The sequence below is a fragment of the Colossoma macropomum genome, unplaced genomic scaffold (assembly GCF_904425465.1).
Source record: "Colossoma macropomum unplaced genomic scaffold, Colossoma_macropomum, whole genome shotgun sequence".
Lineage (NCBI taxonomy): Eukaryota > Metazoa > Chordata > Actinopteri > Characiformes > Serrasalmidae > Colossoma > Colossoma macropomum.
In genome coordinates, this window is record NW_023494806.1 from 29,147,621 (window position 1) to 29,171,253 (window position 23,633).

The 23,633-nt window shown below is 40.8% G+C and overlaps 1 protein-coding gene across 5 annotated transcripts in view; it reads right to left on the reverse strand.

Moving 5' to 3' along the window:
• gak (cyclin G associated kinase) overlaps window positions 1-23,633 on the reverse strand; it is a 45,444-nt gene that overhangs the window by 16,879 nt on the left and 4,932 nt on the right. For 2 of the 5 annotated variants that reach the window (XM_036598253.1, XM_036598248.1), the window contains exons 2-13: window positions 17,275-17,336; window positions 17,052-17,111; window positions 15,485-15,599; window positions 15,145-15,287; window positions 13,436-13,561; window positions 10,372-10,461; window positions 8,877-9,012; window positions 8,603-8,715; window positions 6,566-6,656; window positions 3,516-3,642; window positions 558-563; window positions 129-178 (exon numbers count right to left, since the gene is read on the reverse strand). In XM_036598253.1, coding sequence (XP_036454146.1) covers window positions 129-178; window positions 558-563; window positions 3,516-3,642; window positions 6,566-6,656; window positions 8,603-8,715; window positions 8,877-9,012; window positions 10,372-10,461; window positions 13,436-13,561; window positions 15,145-15,287; window positions 15,485-15,599; window positions 17,052-17,111; window positions 17,275-17,336 — 1,119 coding nt within the window. The remainder of the gene's footprint in view (window positions 1-128; window positions 179-557; window positions 564-3,515; window positions 3,643-6,565; window positions 6,657-8,602; window positions 8,716-8,876; window positions 9,013-10,371; window positions 10,462-13,435; window positions 13,562-15,144; window positions 15,288-15,484; window positions 15,600-17,051; window positions 17,112-17,274; window positions 17,337-23,633) is intronic. The other 3 variants (XM_036598251.1, XM_036598252.1, XM_036598249.1) reach the window with 3 other exon arrangements.

Consider the following 23,633-nt stretch of genomic DNA (forward strand, 5'->3'; position numbering starts at 1 on the left):
TATATATATATATATATATATACACACACATATATATACACACACACACACACACACATATTATATATATATATATATGTATTGTAGTATCTATTGTAGTATTTAGTGCACACAGAGAGAATTCTTACCGGCTATTCTGGAGGTGATGTAGGATAGGTCCAGATCTCCTTTAGCATAACTGAACAGAGAGAAAAAAAAAGAATCAGAGATACAAAAATCACAAACGAGCAAACTAAACAGGTCAGAAACTAACATTAATCTAAACAACTAAAACAGACTTCTTTAAATGTGAGACTCCTAAAAGTGCTAAAATCATCACTACCTCTACTGACAGGACAATAAACAGGTAAACAAAGCAGCAAGTTCAGCACACAAGCCTCAAATATGGACAGAGACGAAGAAAAACAAAAATCTGCACATTAGAATTAGAATAACTCTACGCAGAGCTGAGCTAGTGTTTATGGGGAGAAAATGGGAGAAACTGTGTTTATAAACACACTGCATTAGAAAGCACACACACTCAGTACACACAGAACACAGCAGGGGGCAGTAGTTACCTGGGGCTGCAAGAAGTGGGCGGAGTTATATGACCACGACACGATTCGGGAACAGAATGAACAAAACAAATGATGAACAAAAATTATGATGATCAGCGAAAAAAACAAAACAAAAAAATAACTATCACTGTCAGACGGTGAGGAGGAATATGAGGGGAACGATTTTAATGGCATGATTTAATAAAATCTACGGAAGTTTAAATTAATTCCACAAATCAAAATGCGTGAAACAGGTCCTTGTTTTAAAAGGACTCTGAAAGGCTGCTCTGATACACCATCAAGCCCAGTAACGGACATCAGTGTGGTCATTTAACTGACCACAGACATTCTGTTGACACCCAATAAGCAGTGAAACATACAGAAACCACTGTTAACGACATACAGAAAGCACTTTTAATTTAATCTGAATAATAAAACTAATAAAACCAGTCAGGACCAGTTTTAGAGAAAGTCTAGTTCAATTCTACAACAAATCTAGACCAGCTTGAAAACAAATCTAGACAAGTTCGAAAACAAATCTAGACCAGTTCTAAAACTAATTAAGACCAGTTCTAAAAGAACTCAGACCATTTCTAAAACAAATATTGAAAGAAATTTAAATCAGTTCTAAAATGAATCTAGACCAGCTCAAAAACAAATCAAAACCAGTTTTAAAACTAATTTAGACCAGTTCTAAAACAAATCTATACCAGTTCTAAAGTAAGTCTAAAGCTTTAAGAATAATTCTTGACCAGGTCTAAAAACAAATTTGCATCAGTTCTAAAAACGAGTATTTCAGTTCTACGATGTTAAACTTTCAAGGATAAAAGCTAAAAAGCTAATCAAGCTAAGGTTAGCTAGCAGTGTTGTTATCTAATGTTAGACTACCTTGTTATTATTTGATTATTTGCTGATTTATTGAGATGTTACTGAAATGCTATGCTATGCGTATCTAGAACCACAGAACCACGTGCTGGTAAAGTGCTATAATACTGTAAAACTGGACATGAGGTGTTTTAGCAGCTGCAGCATAACAGACTTTATAATCAGTCACTGCATAAAGACAACAAAGACAACAAACACTGCATGTAAAATCACACAAAGGCCACTCAGACCGTTCTGCTGCTCTGTTCTCTGGATTAAATAACTGTAGATTAGGACTGAGCAGATTAGAGCTCCTCACTGCTGCACTGCTGTGCGCACTGGGCAGCGTCACAGCACAGAGTAGGCTAGAAATCTGAAACACTGCAGGATCCTGAGATAAACTGACATCAACAGTCGTTATATGGATGTGAACAGGTCTCTATTAGAGAACTGCTCTGTACTCTTAAGATAAAACAAACACTAAACATCCCGAAGAAAACCAAACCATAATGATCCAAAATCCAACATAACATTAATGTGGGACTGAAGCAATATTCTAATAATGTGGGATTGAGGCAGTATTCTAATAATGTGGGATTGAGGCAGTATTCTAATAATGTGGGATTGAGGCAGTATTCTAATAATGTGGGATTGAGGCAGTATTCTAATAATGTGGGATTGAGGCAGTATTCTAATAATGTGGGATTGAGGCAGTATTCTAATAATGTGGGATTGAGGCAGTATTCTAATAATAATCCATAACATTAATGTGGGATTGAGGCAATGTTAGTTAATTATCTGGTGAATAACTGAAATGCTAACCAGACCTTTTCATTCTTAAGACCTTTTTGTTCTCAATTCATTTTGTAAGATATGCTACTGCTTCTGAACAGTGCTTGGAAAACAGAGGAATTACAATACACATGATTAGCATTAGCTATGTTAGCTAGCTGCAGTTAAACTTATGCAATTAGCTAACTAATATTAGCTAAACCATGAAAACAGTTTGCGCAGATATGTTAATTTAGGTAAACTCAACACACGTAAAGAAAGTAATAACTGTGATTTAAATCATTCTGTGATCTTTCTATTGTGATGAGAGTGGTGGATCCAACCAAATCATACTCAGACAGTTAGCAGAGTTAGCTAACGTTAGCTGCTTTCATTTCTAAAATTAGTGAGAGTAAAAAGGCTGCGAGATCGTAGAAAATACAACCTGTTAAAGAGTGTTTTGTAACATCTCTAACAAGTTATTTGCCAATTCCACTTAAGTTATTCACCAGTTCCACCCGCTAACTAGCTTTCCCTGTATCTCTCGATGCTACTATGCTGGGGGGTGAAGGCTAGCATGTGCTTCCTCTGAGACACGTGAAGCTCCACTTTTACAAACTGCCACTAACGTAACGTCACTGGAGCTCAACACGCTTGGAGCAGAACACTAACTGCTAATTCTGTTATGTCAGCTAACAGATGCCTGTGCTGTCTAGCATCGCTCTGAGTGAAAAATCAGAGCAGCTGCTTCTTCATGCAGTGTAAATATAGTAAGTTTACCACAATAAACACAGCTAGTGTCAAAACTAGAGCCTGATCGATACAACTGTTGGCCTGTAATACTGACTGATATTAGATACTTGTGGTATTATTGGTATCGGCCGATATTATCACTGATATTGTGCCAATAATTAGGGCCTAGTTTTTTGTTGCTGCACTGCTGGTAGTCGAACTCATGATAGCGGTGCCACTAGTTATAATACAGGCTGAAGTGGAGAATTAGCATTAAAAAAATAATAATAAAAAAAATATATGATGTGATTAACATAAACCAAAAGCGCAAAGCTTTCTGGGTAGCTCCGCCCCCAGAGCTACAATATATTATATAAGTGAGGCTCTGTTTTTAGTTGAGATTAAAAAGTGTAAAAATTGAGGACAGCCATATCAGTCAGTGTTGGAGTATATCATTAAAATATAAATCATATCAGCCAATATTAGTGATTATTAGAATTTTTGGCCCCTAAAATCAGTATCGGTCAGGCCCTGGTCAGTCACCGCCCAGAGATCAGTGCCGAGATCCACTCTCGCCCAGTACGTCCAACAAATACAGTGAGAGTGTCTCACCTGGCCACAGACTGGATGACCTTAGAGGACGTGTCTTTAATGTTGGTCAGAAAGCGCTCTGTTCCACCTTTAAGGATGTCCAGGAACCCTCCGCCCATCCCCTGGTCAGGGTCTCCTCCGTACACACCTACAGCACACAGAGTGGCAGTTATACACAACATACATACAGAAAAACAAAGCCTGACCGTTCATCCTCACATGGACAGAGATCACAGCAGGGTCATGAGGAAACTCAGCATGTCTGAACAGATGGTGAACAGAGGGCCAATCCTCTTACAGCACAGAGAGAAACCCCCCTCGGAGACGGGGTTAGGGGCGCATAGGAGGGCGTCGGCGTATCAGTGCGGAGTGTAGAAATGCTGCACCGAGCTGACCGCGGTGATTCAATGGAATGTTAGAATCGATTCAGAACGAATGGCCTTCAATGGCCTTTCTAACTGAAAATGAAGCTATTGAACCCTGCCTTAAAAATACAGTATAATAGAGTGTGTGTGTGTGTGTGTGTGTGTGTGTGTGTATATATATATATATATATGGGTCATTCTACAGAAACGTCCGTTTTTCTGTCCCTAGTGTTTTCAGATATATTACACTTGAAAAACATGTTAGGACTATACTTTATTTATATTTTTAAATAAAACAATATTTATTTTAACAATGACACCTTCCTGAGCCTCAATTCAGCAATATTGGTTTTTAAATCAATTATCTAGAATTCCAAGCACCACAGAAGAGCTCGTCCCAACAGTCATGTGTAAAGGGTGAGAGTCATATTTAAAAAACAAACAAACAAACAAACAAACAAAAAAAATCCTGCAGTTTTAACTAATCATCTACACATGACTATGGAAATAGCCAAATAAATATTAAATATTAAATATTTTGAAATAAAAGTCACACTAATGACATCACTCGACTTCCTTTTACCTGTTTTCTGAGGATTTATGAAGAAAAGCTCATGGTGAGTCGACTGTGTTTTTCAGTTATCAGAGATTTCCTCAATTAGCTCTGAGGTCAGATACGTACACTGTGTTTATATGTGTGGTGTTAAATAAACACCATAAACAGATCAGTGCTGACGGCTGCAGCCTCCAACAGAGCAATCATCAGGACACCACAGGTGTGTGTGAGTGAGTGAGAATGTGTGTGTGTGTGTGTGTGTGTGCACATCTGTTCCTGCACAGGTGTGCGAGTGTGGAAAACTAAAAAAACCGAGAGGTCAGATCACAGGTTTAGCAGAGCCATGCGGTGTATATGAGCCACCTGTCTGTCCATCAGGTGAAGAGCAGCCCTACTGACCATTAATCCTGTACAGGGCACTCATTCACTCTCAGGGTCAACACTCTGTCCACTGTACTGAGCCCCTGTTAGTGCCCACTTCTCCAGCAGTACTGCAGCTCCTGCAGTGTTCTGACCCCTATCTGACCCTCCGGTTTATGACCACTGTAATCAGTCCATCAGACAGAGAGAAATCTGCTTCAGGGCACACGCTAATTTCAGCTTTTCTTTGCTAATAAGTAAACAAATAAATATATAAATTAATAAAACAGTACAACAGTGATATATAATATTACGGATACTGTGTGTATATAATAGAGATGCGTGTCGTTATTCACAACTTTGGATCAGTCTGAATCAACGCTTTCAATAACAGACCACCAGTTACATTTCTAATATGATGCTGGTATATTAGCTGTATTCACACGGTTCTACTATTATGAATATGATGCTACTTCACGATAAAAAAGGGTTGTAGATAATTCGACAAAATGATCATGCACAGCTAATTACAGTGCTGCTCTTGAGATAATGAATGGCCCAATAAAAATGGTCCAAAATTACTTTTACATCTACGTTTACTTTTACAACTGCAACAATGTATATGTTGTTATAATCGCTTCCTTTGTAAGTTAAGAAAGTTTCTTCCTTCTCTCTTAGTTTCCATTTTGTAGCTATGTAAGAGGTTCTGTCCTGACAGTGACGTCATGTATATAAATAAATACATGACAGGCTTCTATTACACGAGTGTTTCAACTCCGTGGCTGTTCTGTTCGTTCCAAAGTTCAGAAAGCAGATTCAATACTATAATGCAGGCCCCATAGTGGCCGTTCTAGTGGCCACTCTAGTGGCTTCTAATACTATGACGCAGGCCTCATAGTGGCTAATCTAGTGGCTTCTAATATTATGATGCAGGTCCTCTAGCGGCTATTCTTGTGGCCCCTATTATTAGTAGTATTGTTATTATCATTATTATTATTATCATTATTATTATCATTATTATCATTATTATTATTATTATTATTATTATTATCATTATTATTATTATTATTATTATTATTATTATTATTATTATTATGATGCAGGCCCCCTAGTGGCCATTGTAGTGGCTTCTAATATTATGACGCAGGCCCCCTAGTGGCCATTGTAGTGGCTTCTAATATTATGACGCAGGCCCACTAGTGGCCATTCTAGTGGCTTCTAATATATACAGGTCGCCTAGAGGCTATTCTAGTGGTCATTCTAGTAGCCACTATTATGATGATGCAGGTCCTCTAGTGGTTCATCTGCCAGAGTAACGGATACGGGCTTGGATATTTGTAATAAATATTACCAAATTAAATATTCTGTCCTGGTATCTGCAGATGAACGAGAAAAACACTGTCTCTGTGAAATGTGAAGTCTAACATGTTATGACTCTGTTGAGCTGCTAGCAAGCAATGGAGGGTGAAAGGGGAGGGACGAGAGAGAACCCCCTGCTGTGAAAAACAATTCACACCTCTCCACAAAGACAGCCGCATCGAGGTAAAACATGCAGTACAACTGAAAACTATGTACTGCTATAATAAAAATACAGAATTTAAACAAAAATAATGCAGTTCAATTCTGGATTTGTAAGTATGTATTTTTCAAAGAATATTCGATTAATGGCATTAAAGCATAACAAACACAAATTGCAAAAACTGATCTCAAACCTACTGTTAAAAAGGGAGCTAATATAGTGCAGAAAAGAAACACAACCACACAGAACAGTTAGTCTGAGCCTCACTCACCCTCTGGCTGCTCACCTGCGTTGTGTATGTTGTTGATCTGTGCTGGGAGCTGTGTAGCGTTGTTCCCGAACCCTCCATTCTGCTCCAGCAGCTGCAGAGATTCATATCCGTCAAACGTTGGCTTTAGACAGTAATACGCACTCAGCAGACTCATCATGAACAAACAACACACAAACAGAGCATCGAGAGCACCGACTGTCCACTCGGACCTAAATGCACCTCCCCATCTCTGTCAGCGTGTGGAGGAGATCACACAGAGAGCGCAGGAGAGAGATGAAGAACAGAAAAGAGGAGGAGACAGACGCTCACGAGGCAAAAGCTTTACTACTACTACTGCTCCCTCACTCACTCTCTCCCTGCCTCTCTCGCCCTCTCTCTCTTCGTAATCTCTCTAATCCGGAGAGAAACCCCCACTTAACCCAAATCAGCTCGGCCTGATGACCTCACACTCGCCTGTGAGGATGGGCGAATCGGCCAAAAGTGTGTGTATGTGCAAAAATATTGCTGGATAAATATTTATATCCCAGTATTAGTATATATTTTGACAATATCATGTTCCAGTGTATGCATACTTTTAGATAAAACCATTTCAGACATTCACACAAACCTATTTTTGTAGGTTAACAATGGTTTGACGTCCCTTTACATTCCAATAAGAAACATTTTTATAGCTACAGTGAATGTGAAGAGTTTTTATTCTAAAATAGCTTTTTAAATAGCTAAAGCTAACGCTAACAGGGCTCAGAGGATCCCGAGTGCTCTCTTCTCACTCCTCTGTTTTGGTCTCTTACTCATAACGTGACATCATTGACTGATACGTTAGTGTTAGAGAGAGAAAGAGAGAGGGATGAGGCACCGCTTTGTCTGAGGATGGAGGGATGGGTGGACAGATAGAGGGAGAGAGCGACAGGAGAGAAAGAGGAGCGAGAGACAGCGATGTCTGAAGGGCTTTTCAGAGAAGTATCATCAGTGAGAGAGCCTGTGCTCCTGTGAATGAGGGGTTTGTTTCTCTGGTAAATCCTCACTGAACATAAACCTCCCGTCCAGAGTGTCCGAGAACACCTCCCTCACTCTAAAAAGCCACGCCCCCAACCCCATTAACCAATCACTATACAGACACAGTCTGACAGACACTACATGTCAAAAACAAACCTCTAACCAATCTGTATAAAGGGGGTGTGTCCTGTAACTCCTCCCATTTCAACTGGTAAATTTAAATTTGCAAAAATGAATATTTGACCATGATGATGGGATTTAGGGTGTGCTACCATGGTGATGCTGGATTTAAAGTGTGTGTGTATTTAACGTCAGGTTTGGGGTGCATTAACATGGCATTGGAGGGTCTAGACTGCATTACCATAAAGGTGGAGATCTGGGGTGCGTTTCTATGGTGATTAAGAGGTTGGGGTCTATTTTTTCCAATGGTGATGGGATAAGATGATTTGGGTTGTATAACCATAGTGATGGGGTAGATTTGGCCTACTTAGCCCTGGTGATTGTGGATTTAGGGCGTGTTTAGTTCACTGTGCTTATTTTGTCAGCGACCACGTTTAAAAATATTTCAAAGAAGAAAAGATGCTTCGCACCAAAGTTGGTTAATTAGCTCATGTCCAACTGCATGGAGCCATTGATATGCGGAATTTGGAGTGCGTACCTACGGTGATGAGGAATTGGAGGTGTGTTACCATGGTGATGTGGGCTGAAGGGAAGGGGGTCAAGGGTGTGTCACCATAGTGAAAGGATGATTTCGAGGTGCTTTACCATAATGGCAAGATGATTTGCAGTACACTACCGTGGTAATGTGATAGTTGAAGTGGAGTATGTTACCTTGGTAACAGGCATTTTAGGTGTTCTGCCAAGGTAGTGGGTATTTGGGGTGTGTTATCATGATGAAAGGGTACTTAAGGTGCAGTACCCCTCAGTGAGGGGTTTAGGGTACGTTACAGTAGTGATGGGTTATTTGGGTCGCATTACGTCAACAGTGTGGGGTGTTTAGGTGCATTACAACAGTGATGGGATGATTTCAGGATGCGTTACCTCGGTAACGGGGGATTTCGGATTGCAGTTCCTAGCAGCAGCGATCTCCTGTAGCTGGTTAACCAGCTCAGTGATCGACAGGCGCTCCTCTGGGTTTATCTTCAGCATGGAGCCTAAAACACACAATGAGAGCTGATTCACATCTCTGATACACAAAGACACACAAACACCATAACGACACAGTGCCAGAACACAAACACAGCGACAGTGTAGACTGACTAGCTAGACATAGATAGACAGACAGACAGACAAGATGGTGTAGAGAGATACTAACGGATGAGCTCGTGGAAGACGGTGTAGCGCGTGTCGTTCTGAGGGATGCTGTATTTGCCATTAACGATCTGCAGCTTCGCTCCTTCCTCAAACGGGTGCTGCTTAAAACACAGCAGGTACAGGATACAGCCCAGAGCCTGCAGAACACAGCACAACATTTACAAAAACACTACACACCCTGGATTAACACACAGATATTAAAGTGTATGCAATCTTGATTCTAATCATTCCCCTCATCCAAAGCCATTTTATGGTTTTATGTAATGAGGGGTGTATTACCATGGTGATGATGGGTTCTCTACTATGGCGATGGACACTGTGGTGTGTTTCCATGGTGATCAGAGATTTAGGAGGTTGTTATTATGGCAGTGGAGACTTGGATGTGTTACCACGTTAATGGGGATAAGGGGTTCATTGCTATAATGATGGAGACTGAGGTGTGTTACCATGGTGATGGGAGATTTGGGGTTCATTGCTATAATGATGGAGACTGAGGTGTGTTACCATGGTGATGGGAGATTTGGGGTTCATTGCTATAGTGATGGAGACTGGGGTGTGTTACCATGGTGATTAGATGTTTTGGGTTTATTACTATGGCATTGGAGACTGGGGTGTGTTACCATGGTGATGAGAGGTTTGGGGTTCATTACTATAGCAATTGAGACTGGAGTGTGTTACCATGGTGATAGAGGATAACGACTTCATTAATATTTCAATGGAGACTGGGGGGTGTTACCATGGTGTTGGAGGATAAGAGGTTCATTGCTACAGTGATAGAGACTGAGGTATGTTACCATGGTGATGGGAGATTTGGGGTTCATTACTATGACAATGGAGACTGGGGGGTGTTACCGTAGTGATGAGAGGACTGAGGTTCATTACTATAACAGCGGAGACTAGAATGCGTTATCATGCTGATGGGCGGTTTGGGTTCATTACTATGGCAATGGAGAATAGGGTGTGTTACCATGGTGATGGAGGATAAGAGCTTCATTACTATGGCAGTGGAGGCTGGGGATTGTTACCATGGTGATGGAGAATAAGGGCTTCATTACTATGGCAATGGAGACTGGGGTGTGTTACCATGGTGATGGGAGATTAGGGGTTTATTACTATGGCAATGGACACTTGGGTGTGTTACCATGGTGATGAGAGGTTTGGGGTTCACTGGGACCTCCACCATGGGGTTCATGGTGATGAAACTTGGGTGCATTATCATGAGGTGAGTTACCATGGTGATGAGGGGAAGAGAGGTTCATTGCTAAGCTGATGGAGACTTGAGTACATTACTGTTGTGATGAGAGATTTTGGGTTTATTGCTATGGAGATATGGAGAGTTTGGGGTTTGTAACCATAGTGATGCAGGCATGAAGACCAACAGACTTCATTTACTGGAATATTACGCATTTCACCCTGCTGGAGAGACATCTGGTATACACACACACACACACACACACACACACACACACACACACATACAAACACACTAATCTCACCCATATGTCCTGTTTCTCGTTGATGGGGAAGTTGGAATAGAGGTCGATCATCTCCGGAGTCCTGTAGGCCGGCGTCGTGTTTCTGGTGATCTGGGAACACACACACACACACACACACACACACACACACACACACACACACACACACACACACACACAGCTTGAGATTCTAGTCTGAATTTCTTGATTTGAAAACTATTCGTTAGAGGCCACAATAATCTTACACTGACTTTAATGTAACAAAACCAGACACATCATTAGTCACTGTAATGAATTCACGCTTTATCAGGATCACATTTCTTGGCTCTTTAAATAATAACTGCACTGTGCAGGTTTTTAGCCTCAATGCGATAATAATACCTACTAACCTAATCTCACATAATCTTACACCACAAGCACCTGATCTACGGCTGTCAGAAACACAGCGCTTACTCAGAAAAACACTGTTTATGCAAGCAGACCAGAAACCTGCACACTGCCATGATAACTGTTTACAAGCCATCATTTATTAGAGAGAATTAAGCACTAAACAGTTTGTCTTTATTTAATTAGTCAGAACAAAGACGGGAAATAACCGAGTTTGAATTAAATTAATACGAGTCACATGACTCAACCACCGTTAACCCAGTGACACAATCAAATAATCAACTACGTATCCTGTCACGCTGGATTTCATAATTATTTGAACATCAGTGCCGGAGAGCGCAGTATGTTAACATACCGCAATATAAAAACCACACATTAGGAACTTTCATAACATTGTGACATTTAATGTGATGATTATTTCTGACTTTTGATCACTTACTTTGTCTTAGAGAGTCTCTAGGAGTGTGAGATTTGATATTATCAGTATGTCTGAATGCCAGAGCTTCAGTCATGTTTACTCTTTACCCTTCTTTGAAGCCGCATCCTGCTGACCCCAATCTCAGCCCTGCGTTAGCGTCCCACTCTGATGAGCTTTATATAAAGAGCGAGAACCACAACCACAGCCACAAAGATCAGGGACCGGATTCTAGACAGTGTCTTAAAGGGACGCTCCAGCCAGAATGGAAAATTTAAAGGGCTGAATTTATTTATACTGTATTCTTTAGCCCAAAGGTCCAGTTATGAGGTTCGAGTGTGGATATAGGCACCTTAATTCATTGTTGGTTTGAATTCAAAGTCCCTTTAACAGGCTGTTTTTGTTACTGTGCCTTTAAGACTTATGCAAAATGTAAACGAGCTCTGTTTTGATTGGTTGTGCTTTATTCAACAAGCTGTCCTGGCTGAAACACTCCTTATAACTTCAGCAATGAGGGAATGGGCGGGGCTAAACTACTGTGGGCTGAACGGGTGGATATATGTAAATAATTTCGTGACATCACAAAAACTACTCAGGTCAGTTTCCATATATGGACAGTATGGACTGGAGAGTGAACGTTACGTTTTGGAACTTGAACAATGTTTATACACCACATCAAACTCTTATTTTGAAAAAATGAGGGGAAATGATTTGGGCCCTTTAACCATCGCTAACATCTGTTGTAAGCCCACCTAGCACAGCGGTCTCACAGTGGTCTCTAGAACGAGATTTACTGGCTTAAGAAAATACTTAAGAAATGATGATTCTTTAAGGGTTCTTTAGTAAAGAATTAGTTCCACATAGAACCATGAACACTCAAAGAATCCTTTGCATGATTAATAGTTTCTTTGCATCATGAAAGGTTCTTCAGATTGATGGAGAATGTGCTGTACATGGTTCTATATATAAGCTTTTTGAAAAGGGTTCAAGACAGCACCCAAAAGGGTTCTTCTGTTGTTTCAATGTCAAGCTTGTAACAATAGAAGAACCCTTATTGGTGCTATATAGAACCCCTTTCCACAACATTCCATATAGAACCATCTACAGCACATTCTCTATCAATCTGAAGAATTTTTAGCACCAAAAAAAGGGTTCTGCTCTTGTTACAAGCTTGACATCGAAACAGAAGAACAACGCTTTTTGGTGTCAAACAGAACCCTTTTCAAAAAGGTTCTATGCAGAACCATAAACAGAACATTCTCCATTAATCTGAAGAACACTTTCATGATGCAAAGAACCCTTTAATCATGCAAAGTGATCTTTGAGTGTTCATGGTTCTACATAGAACCATTTCCTTTACTAAAGAACCCTTGAAGAACCATCTTTTTTAAGAATGTAGTGGCTTAATTGCTTCTTCAACAATGAAAAAAGCTTGGCGACCAGTTGCTAATACTAGCACCACCAGATCAGTGGCTAGCAGTCAGGATTGGACGACAACACGAGGATTCCCAATGCCTGTATGATGGATTTGTGAAATGCATGCTGGGTACTGTAGTTGAAGAAACAGATGAATGAAAAGAGAAAAATCAAATACAAAAATATAAAACTGTGAATTCTGTCAAACGAATAAGGCTGAGGGACGCAACGCAGCGCTACCGAAAACTGCATAACACAGCAAATAACATGTTAATCTCTAGTTTAGGGTGGACCGGCCCTTTAAACAATATTGTTATTAAAAACTATAAAATACTCTACAAACATTTGTAAATAGCAGCGTTTCTTCTGAAATGAAGGTGTTAATAGTGAGTTTGTGTTGCAGTAACAGCCTCTACTGTTCTGGGAAGGCTTTACACTAGATGTTGAACATTGCTGTGAGGATTTGATTGAGCATTAGTGAGGTCAGGTACTGATGTTGGATGGTTCTGATGTTGGAACAGTTCTGGATCTCCAACTCATCCCAAAGGTATTGGATGGAGCTCCATCACTCCAGAGAACACAGTTCCACTGCTCCACAGCCCAACGCTGGGGGGCTTTATACCCCTCTAGCCCACGCTTGGCATTGAACACTGTGACCTTAGGCTCATGTGCAGTGTTCCATGCTATTGGTCAGTGCTTTTCTATGTAGCTTATACAAGCCGAACGCCAGTCTCAGCAATGGCTGACCTTAAAATAGCTGAATTCATTCATTAGAAGGGCGGGCTGGACACTTGGACAGATTATGTATGAACCTGTACATTTGACCTCTCATGAACACTAACAGCCCACAGTGTCGTGTAACCCTACCTCGTCCTCCACCATGGACCTCTTCTGCGCTGACCAGCTGTAGTCTGGATAATAGGCGACGGTGGTGGAGCTGCCGAAGTCACACAGCTTTATCGTCCCCTGCTGGCTGATCAGCAGATTCTCAATCTGACAAACACAGACAGCAAAACATCACTTTCTACACGCTGATGAGCCCCGATATGAGGACGAGACCAACAGGCGCTTGATAAACACAGGAGTTTTATAGAGTACACAGGTACAACCGCTTCCACTTTGTTATAATACCACTGACAGTTGACTGTGGAATATTGGTAGTGAGGAAATTTCACGACTGGACTTGTTGCACAGGTGGCGTCCGATCACAGTACCACGGTAGAAGCAGTCTGCAGGCCTAGGTGCTTGGTTTTATACACCTGTGGCCATGGAAGTGATTGGAACACCTGAATTCAATGATTTGGATGGGTGACTGAATACTTTTGGCAATATAGTGTATATAGAGTACACAGGTACAACAAAAATACCTGGGTTTAGGATACTGAATATAACCAGACAGTTTTATATAGAGTACACAGGTACAACAAATATACTTGAGTTTAGAATACTGAATATAACCAGACAGTTTTATATAGAGTACACAGGTATAACAAATATGCCAGAGTTTAGGATAAACACATGAGTGTCCAACACAAAGCTCATCAGTTAACTATCAGGCTGTTAGCACAAATATTCATCACTTACCTCATTCATAACAATGACAACTTACTCAATCTGTGGGTTATTCTCTCAAACACGACAAATACCAAAAAAACAATATGTATAATTTAGGTTTTTCCTCTACATTACAGAGCTCCAACTGGTTGGCTTAATGATATACATTATTTTAACCATGATATGATTCTGGCAGATATTTAATATTTATGGACATTGTTTGAGGCAGTCTTGAGACAGACTCAGTTACAGCTGCCTTTCTTTCAGCTAGTAATGAACAAAACAAGTAAATAAGTGCTGTAAAAAAATTAAGTGCTGTAATGAATAAGAACTGAGCTGAATCAATTGTGGATTATCATTGGATTCTAATTGATTTTAATAACTGATTATAATATTCAATAAAGTATTAGCTAATTTTTGGCCAAAACAAAATTCTCAAACTACTTTCAAACTCAAGAATCCAGAAAAGGCTTCGCTTTTGGGTGGGCGATATGATATATATATATATATATATATATATATATATATATATATATATATATATATATATATATATATATATATATATATTTTAAATGCTATCAAAAACTGTGAGCATGACATTTTACATGCTATGCTACAGTAAATCCATATAATAGGACCAGTTACGCTCTCTTTGTAATGAATCATGGAGCTGTTTGGTATTTTTACGAAGATGACAGTCATATACTTACAAAAGCATATTGTGACATATTTTATCATTATTGTAATGAACTATTGTGATATCTCCCAGCCCTACTTGATCTATACTCTATATTACTGTGTGTTCAGTTTATTTTTTAAAAATAATTATGAATCGTACCAAAATAATCAAATCAAACTGTGGCGAAATCTGAGATTTCACAGCCATTTCCTACTGAATTGTAAGCGAATCGCTGAAAGGTCAGAGATTTACGGCACCAGCTTGGGCTTATTTTTGGTTAGTATTGCAGTTTGTATGAATGTTCTGGTCAGAGCTATAAAAAAGGGGGGCGGGGTTTCACCTTCAGGTCCCGATGTATGATTGGTGGTTTCTGCTTGTGCATGTGCTGCACGGCACGACACGACTGGTAGAATATCTTCAGGATGGTGTCACATGACATGGGTCCCTTCTGCTCCACCTTCTTCACGAAGTCCACCAGCTGACCTGCAGGAAAATGAGGACGGGCAGGGGTCAGCGCCACACAGGATACAGGAAGTGTGTGAAGAGTGTGAAGTGTTTTCATCTCCCGTTTACAGAAATGAGCGACTCAGCTTCACAGAAACTTCACGAAACTCATGCCAGCACCGCTCTGTGTGTGTGTGTGTGTGTGTGTGTGTGTGTGTGTGTGTGTGTGTTTGTACCTTTACAGAGCTCTGTGAGGATGAGGAACTCGGCCTGGCCCGTGTCCGACTCCTCTTTACTGATGGAAGCAGCTGAGCAGAACTGGACCACATTAGGATGACCAGACAGCTTTTTCTACAGAGGTACAACACATTCGCCTGAGTTTAGGATACTGAATATAACCATTCAGTTTTATATAGAGTACACAGGTACAACAAATATATCTGGGTTAAGGATATGAAATATAACCAGACAGTTATATGTAGAGTACACAGGTACAACAAATGTATCTGGGTTTAGGATATGGAATATAACCAGATGGTTTTATAGAGTACACGGGTACAACAAATATATCTGAGTTTAGGATACTGAATATAACCAGACAGTTTTATACAGAGTATACAGGTACAACAAATATGCCCGAGTTTAGGATACTGAACATAACCAAACAGTTTTACACTATATTGCCAAAGGTATTCGGTCGTCTGTCTTCACACGCATATGAACTTGATTGACATCTCATTCTTAAACCATAGGGTTTAATATACTGTCAGCCCACCCTTTGCAGCTATAACAGCTTCAGCTCTTCTGGGAAGGCTTTCCACAAGGGTTAGGAGTGTTTATGGGAATTTTTGACCATTCTTCCAGAAGCGCATTTGTGAGGTCAGACACTGATGTTGGACGAGAAGACCTGGCTCGCAGTCTCCGCTCTAATTCATCCCAAAGGGGTTCTATCGGGTTGAGGTCAGGACTCTGTGCAGGCCAGTCAAGTTCTTCCACACCAAACTCGCTCACCCATGTCTTTATGGACCTCGCTTTGTGTACTGGTGCACAACAGGAACAGGAAGGGGCCAAACTCCCCAAACTGTTCCCACAAAGTTGGGAGCATTAAATTGTCCAAAATCTCTTGGTGCTGAAGCATTAAGAGTTCCCTTCACTGGAACTAAGGGGCCGAGCCCAACTCCTGAAAAACAACCCCTCACCATAATCCCCCCTCCACCAAACTTTACACTTGGCACAATGCAGTCAGACAAGTACCGTTCTCCTGGCAACCGCCAAACCCAGACTCGTCCATCGGATTGCCAGACGGAGAACCTCTGCGCACTATGCGCCTCAGCATCCGCTGACCCCGTTCTGTCATTTTACGTGGCCGACCACTTCGGGGCTGAGTTGCTGTCGTTCCCAATCGCTTCCACTTTGTTATAATACTACTGACAGTTGACTGTGGAATATTTAGTAGTGAGGAAATTTCACGACTGGACTTGCTGCACAGGTGGCGTCCGATCACAGTACCACACTGGAATTCACTGAGCTCCTGAGAGCGACACATTCTTTCACTAATGTTTGTAGAGCAGTCTGCAGGCCTAGGTGCTTGGTTTTATACACCTGTGGCCATGGAAGTGATTGGAACACCTGAATTCAATGATTTGGATGGGTGACTGAATACTTTTGGCAATATAGTTTATATAGAGTTCACAGGTACAACAAATATACCTGAGTTTAGGATACTGAATAAACCAGACAGCTAAATTCGACAACAACAAAGTTTCTCCTAACAAGAATTCAAAAATATGGATGAAAAATTACCATAAAGCAGACTTCCTGGATGATGGCCTTATTCTTCTCCTCCTCATTAGAGAGAAGCCTCTGTCAACAAACAATTAAACAAACAAATCAACAAGCAGTGCATCTTAGTTTCACAGAAAGCTGTGGTGTATACCAGGCACATAAAAGGCACTGAAGAAAGCCAGTTTGGTTAGATAAAGTTCACCATGAAGCTAAACTCATTTCCTGTGTGGCACCCTCATACCTTCAGAGCGTAGTCTTTACCGCTGCCGAGATCTTGGGCTTCATACACGAACGCAAAGCCACCTGCAGAGAGGGAAGGAGAGCAAAGTTCATCACAACAGTGGCTGCAGCCTCAACTCCCAGGAGACCACAGCACCTGGTCCACGTTTTTAATGTGTATCCTTCATGAAGTCCAACACTCACTGTCCATTTTATCAGCTCCACTTACTATACAGGAGCACTTTGTAGTTCTACAGCTACAGACTGTAGTCCATCTGTTTTATGTTCAAGAACTCCAGCAGCACTGCTGTGTCTGATCCACTTGCACCAGCGCAACACACTAACACAACATCACCACATTGTTGTCATTGTTTCCTTGTATTCAATGACTATTTGTTTGAATATTCAGACATTTAAATGGCAAAAACAATGAAATATCCACCCTGATCACAAACATCAGTCACTGCTGCTTTACTCTTTCTACTGGAATGAAGAGACGATGGTTTATCCTAGGTAACTGGGAGAGCTGGGAGAATCCTGGAGTGCAGGTTGCGTTTGGGGCTGGTTATTGTGCGCTAGCATAAATGAACCCACCCATAGAACACACCCACAGACTGTCTCATAGAGTGGGTGAAAGTTAGCCAGTTCGAATTCAGTGTGAATCTATGGACGGACAGCGTTTTACAGCATTATTAACATTTCTGACCAATGAAACAGGTTAGATGCTTCAATCATATGAAGATGGACAGCTGTGACATCTGAGTTTCATCTGTTTCTGTCTTTTAAAATAAATTAAAGTAAATCTTTGTACCAGCAGTTCTAAGTTTGGCCTGCGATCCTGTTGGCAGCACGGTGAAGCATTCGCTGCTGTGAGACTGCAGCACAGACAAAAACACCATGTCTAGCAGTTCTTAACTAAACCGTGAGACGTGGCTGCGATGCAAGTTATTTGGCTGCTTGTGATGTGTGATGAGCCAAGCAGGCTAACTTTCTCACCATGCCCTGTCAAATGAAGTCAAATTAGTAGCACTTGACTTTTCCAGTGGCACGCACCATTAAAAATTTTGGATGCTTGAATTGATGCATAATGAAGCGGGTCAAAATCTGTTCACGCACAGGTGGCCCTAAATTAAGATTCTGGATGTGTTTTAAATCCAAGCATTTTGCTCGCACTGTAAAACCCTGATAAAGCTTTCTCAGGTTTCCAACTGGTCAGCACTGTTTTCTCATTGAAGCAAACAAATAAAAAACAGAAAATGAAGATAAAAATGCCCAGTTTTTAGAAAACGCTGTTATAATTTTAATAAAACTAGCCTTTCTCTGCTAAGCTAGCTGTCACTTTTTTTGGAAGAAAGCAAAATGCTGGATGAAAGTTAAGAGTGCTGCGTGAGTGACGTACATTTCTGGCCTCAGAAGCCATAGACGTCTCCAGTGATCACAAAAATACGTCGTAATTTTATGTAAAACAGTCAGTTCTGGTGAAACAACCTGACGTGCTGTTATTTGCTGTTCATTCACAACAACTGCAACGCTCTGCTGCGGATAACTGGTACTAAGTTTTGACTTCACCACGTACAAAACCAGAAAATGGACCCATTTAGCAGCCTGCAGCCCATTTGGTCATATTCTGAAGAAGAGAGGGACCACAGGATTACATCATATTCCAATTCTGTCATTGACTGACTAGTGCAGGAGTCGGCACCATGCGGCTCTTTTACTGCCCTGTTGTGGCTCCACAGCTGAATCAGATTAGTAGGTAAAAATAAAATAATCCTCCTTTACAGTAAAATAAAGCTCTGCTGATCGTTCAACACAGTTTAACAATAAATGGTCTTAAACTTGGAGTTAATGTAGAACTGCTAATTCACCCTTTAACCCTGAAGATCAGCGCAGACTGCTGGTCACCATAGCAACACAGACAACAGTCTCACCTAGCTAGTAGCTAACGAAACAGCAAAGAGAGAGATTTAAGACAGACATCGATAATTTGGAGACGAATGGACTTATTAGTGTTTATAATCACTCCAGCTGGTTTTCCTGATACGTTTAATCTGCAGCGAGAAACTCAAACACTAAAAAGTCGTGAAGCACTATTTAAGGCGGAACGGGAAAATTAGAAAAAGAAGCTGGCGAATGAGAAGCGACTTCAGCCTCGTAAAAAGTCAAACGTCGAGAGACATTTTTTAAGAAACTGTTTTACTTTTGTGGAAAAGTTTCCTGCTGGAGATGCGAGAAAAGCAGCTACAGCTGAGCTAAAGCTTAAAGCAGAGCAAAGTAAGTCTGAGTTTTAGTATATATTGTATTTTTTACCCTTAGTAGCACATCAGCACACTTAGACATATTTATAGCCAAGATGGTAAAATGGACATAAAATGTTGTGGCTGTCAAGGTGATTGGATTTTTGTTGAAAGGACAAAATGGCTCTTCTTAACATTTGGGTCGCGACACCTGATCTAGAACAAAACCACATTCAGTTTCATCTGGAAAAACACTGAAAAAGCTGAGCTCAACCTGATATTCACACAGTTTTATGGCTATATCACAAAAGGATGCTACTATAGCCCAGACCTCAACACCACTGAATGTGTATGATTACTTCAGAGAATGATCAACCAACTTCTGAGACTGAGCTTTGGAGGTGTGTCTGCAGATTCTTTGAGGAGCTGAATGTGAGTCTCTTTAAAAGAATGGAAGCTGGAATAAAGCTGAAGAGTGACACACTGAACACTCAGACAGCTGAGATTAGACTTAGTTGTTAAGGCTTCTGTGTAATTTTCTCCTAAACATGTGTTTTCTGCTAAAAAATAAACAGATGTTGGTTGTTTTGACTTCTGCACAGTCCTGTATTTAAGTGTATTACTACATTTAAGTAATACTTATTCTATTTGTACCAACAAAACACAACAAAATAAACGACACTCAAACCAGTCTAAGCTGCTTTCTTCTCACTATTTTTCTTACTATTCCCCATTTTTCACACTGACCAGCGTCACGTGTGGCCAGAGCCTATGATTTAGATGAGCATCCTTCAATTTCAGACACCGCAGTGGACTCAGCGCACCTCCGCGCTCAGTTCAGATCTCTGAAACAGACCAACACTAACACGTTCTGCTGGACAGACGCAGAGATCAGCTCAAACGCTCTCCGGCAGATCGGCCGAGCTGCAGCTTTAAACGGTGACCCCTCACAGAGCTCTCGACAGACGAACGCGTGGGAAAAGAAAACAGCGCTTACTAACAGTGTTTATCATCAAATAAACTGATGAACAGACGAGGGGAGCGGGATTAGCAGATGTGCTGCTGTGAATGATCACAATATGACAGTTACTCTCAAACTGTCACACGAACGCAGCACAGCGTTCTTACTCCTAATGAAAAACGCCCGGTTCTCCAGGGTTCTTCAGTAAAGAAAATGGTTCTACACCGAACCATGAACACTCAGAGAACCCTGTTCGTGAAAGCGTTCTTCAGAAAGTGCTGTAGATGGTTCTATATAGAACCTTTTTGAAAAGGGTTCTACTTAGCAAAATGGGTTCAGCTATTGTTACGATGTAAGGCTTGTGACAATAGAAGAACCCTTTTCAAAACAGTGCTATATAAGAACCCCTCAATCATGCAAAGGGTTCTTTGATTGTTTATGGTTCTATATAGAACCATTTTCTTTACTGAAGAACCTTTGATGAACCATCATTTGTGTCTACAACAACAGAAGAACTCTTTTGGGTTCTATAAAGAACCCTTTCAAAAAGATTCTACGTAGAACCTTATAAAACACACTCTTCATCAATCTGAAGAGCTCTTTGATGACACAAAGAACCCTTTAATCATGCAAAGGGTTCTCTGAGTGTTCACGGTTCTATACAGAACCATTTTCTTTACTAAAGAACCTTTGATGAACCATCATTTTTTAAGTGTGTTAACTCTTAACTCTTTTGGGTGCTATATAGAACCATATAAAACACACTCTTCATCAATCCATAGAACACTTTAATGGTGCAAAGAATCCTTTAATCACGCAAAGGATCCTTTGACTGTTCTTGGTTCTATATAGAACGATTTTCTTTGGTAAAAAACCCTTGAAGTCTATCTGTACCTGAGCCTGCTCAAACACAGAAAATGAACTAGAACTAGAACCTGCTTCTCGTCTGAATCGGTTCTAGCAGGTACAGAGCGTCCTTTGTGTGTGTAATGGGTGAAATACACCTTCCACACATGTGACTCAGTAGACGTGCAGTAAAGGTTCAGAGGTGCGTTTCACAACGGCCTGAGGCCAGAAAACCTGCTGACCAGGACAGAGGGAGGAAGTTAATAATAGAGAGAGGGAAACAGAGAGTCAGGTGTGCTCGGTCACTCAGATGTAGACACTCCTGAAGGGGCTCAAAAGGCCGTTACCGTGGCGATAAGTAAAAGAATGGCAGAGGTTTTAGAAAAGGAATGAAAAGAGTTCCTAAAGTTTCGTGTTACAGGTGATAAAGCGCAGACAGAGCCCTGAAACAGACCTGCTCCACTCAGAACCAATCAGCGTAGGGCGTCTGTCCCACACTGAGAGCCATATAACGCTCTTTAAAGGGCTCGTATCCTGGAAAACTGAACAATCGGCACTGTTTAAACAAAAGAGTTCAATAAAAGCGTTAAAGCTTAAACTCACCCAGTCCATATAGGCCATATATGGAAACTAAGCTGTAAAGCAGCCCATTTTAATTCATTCGTTTTTGTGATGTCACAAAAACCAGCTTGTCCACCTATTCAGCCTACAGCACGTTAGCCCACCGTTTCAGCCCAGGCTGCTTTTTGAGTGAGCCACAATACAAGACAATCAGAACAGAGCATTTGCATACAGTCCTGAAGGGGAACTCCACCGATTTTTCAAAATTTCTGTTTAATTCAGTGTGTGAGATGTAAACAGAGTGATTCAGAGTGGTTTGGTGTGAAATGGTTCATATTTCTTTACAGTGGTGGTGATAGGAACCAGGGGTCGCCATGACTACAACACAGATATAGACATTATTTACTATCCAGAACGACCAGTGAACCTCCGAGTCCTCTGACCGTATATATCCTGTGTAATGCTGATGATGATGAAATAGTGGCCAATCTGAAAATATCTGTTTTCTTTGGGGATGATTTTACCTTACAATACCCTTCTTGTATCCCTCCACCATGAATGGATTAAAATAAATTGATTAAAATACATTTTAGACCAAAACTTTATCACAAAACTACCATAAACAATGTCTCAGACATCAGGCAGAGTATTCATAAGCATTTCAAGTGAAGGTCAGCTTCAGGGCTGGACGATATTGTGAAGTAATTACTGCGGCAAATTCAGTCACAATATTCTTTTGAGTATTTGATTGGTATTATCAGTACGTCTGGAACACTGGTTTACAAACTGTGTGCTGTAGCTGGATCAGTGCATATTTAGCTTGTTCGCCAAGAAAGCACAGCAGAATGAAGGACGTTTTGGATCAGAAGCAGGTACCACTCTGTTTCTGCACTGCTTCTGCTTCCTAAACCTGGCCTTTTGTACCGGCCACTCGCAAACTGCAGCTAGAGCGACCGTAGGAGTGAAGTGCAGCTGCTGTACTGAAAGCTTCGAGTTTATTTTTTGCTGCTTGCAGTGAGCGACATGCAACCAGAAACACATACAAAACACTCACATCTGATTATTTCCTGATGACCTTCCTGTGATCGTTGCGCTAAAACGTTATCAGAGCACAGATCTAGCTCACCTAGCTGACAACACGGATCACAACAAATATAAATACAAATATTCATGTAGTCATATCAAAGTTTCCACAAGGAATTTCCAGTGCTGGTCTTGGTGTCTGGGAATGGTTTAGTTTGCTGGACAAATGAGGGAAAATTTGGGTCATACTGCACAACATTTATACGGTGTTCTCACATGGTGAGACAGGCTAGTCCAGTCGCTTGCAAGTTTGAGAGTTTTATCCAAAATATTTAGCTGCACTCCAGAAGGTGGTTTTAAGCCAGAGCCTAGTCTAGACTAGCTATTGGTTAAATTTAAACAGCACAATTTTTCGTGAAAATGTAGCGCTAGCAGAAAATGATGAGGGGCCAAACTGAAAAGAAACCAAAAAGAAGCTTTATTCGTTCTGTCTCGGTGTGCAGGTTACCAACTGACCATGTCCAGGTTGGTCTCTTGACCAAATACAGGAAATCAGAAGGACGTGCAGCCACAACATTTTATTTACAGACTTTGGTTGAACTTTTTTAATTTACCAATCACCGGCTAACAAAGCCTTGGTTCATACTGAAAGTTAGAGCTGAATGGATCACATCCTAGAGCTGTCATTACTCCACAGGAATACTGGCCACTGCAGGCCTATGCATGTGGATTAAAAGAACAGCAACACTAAAT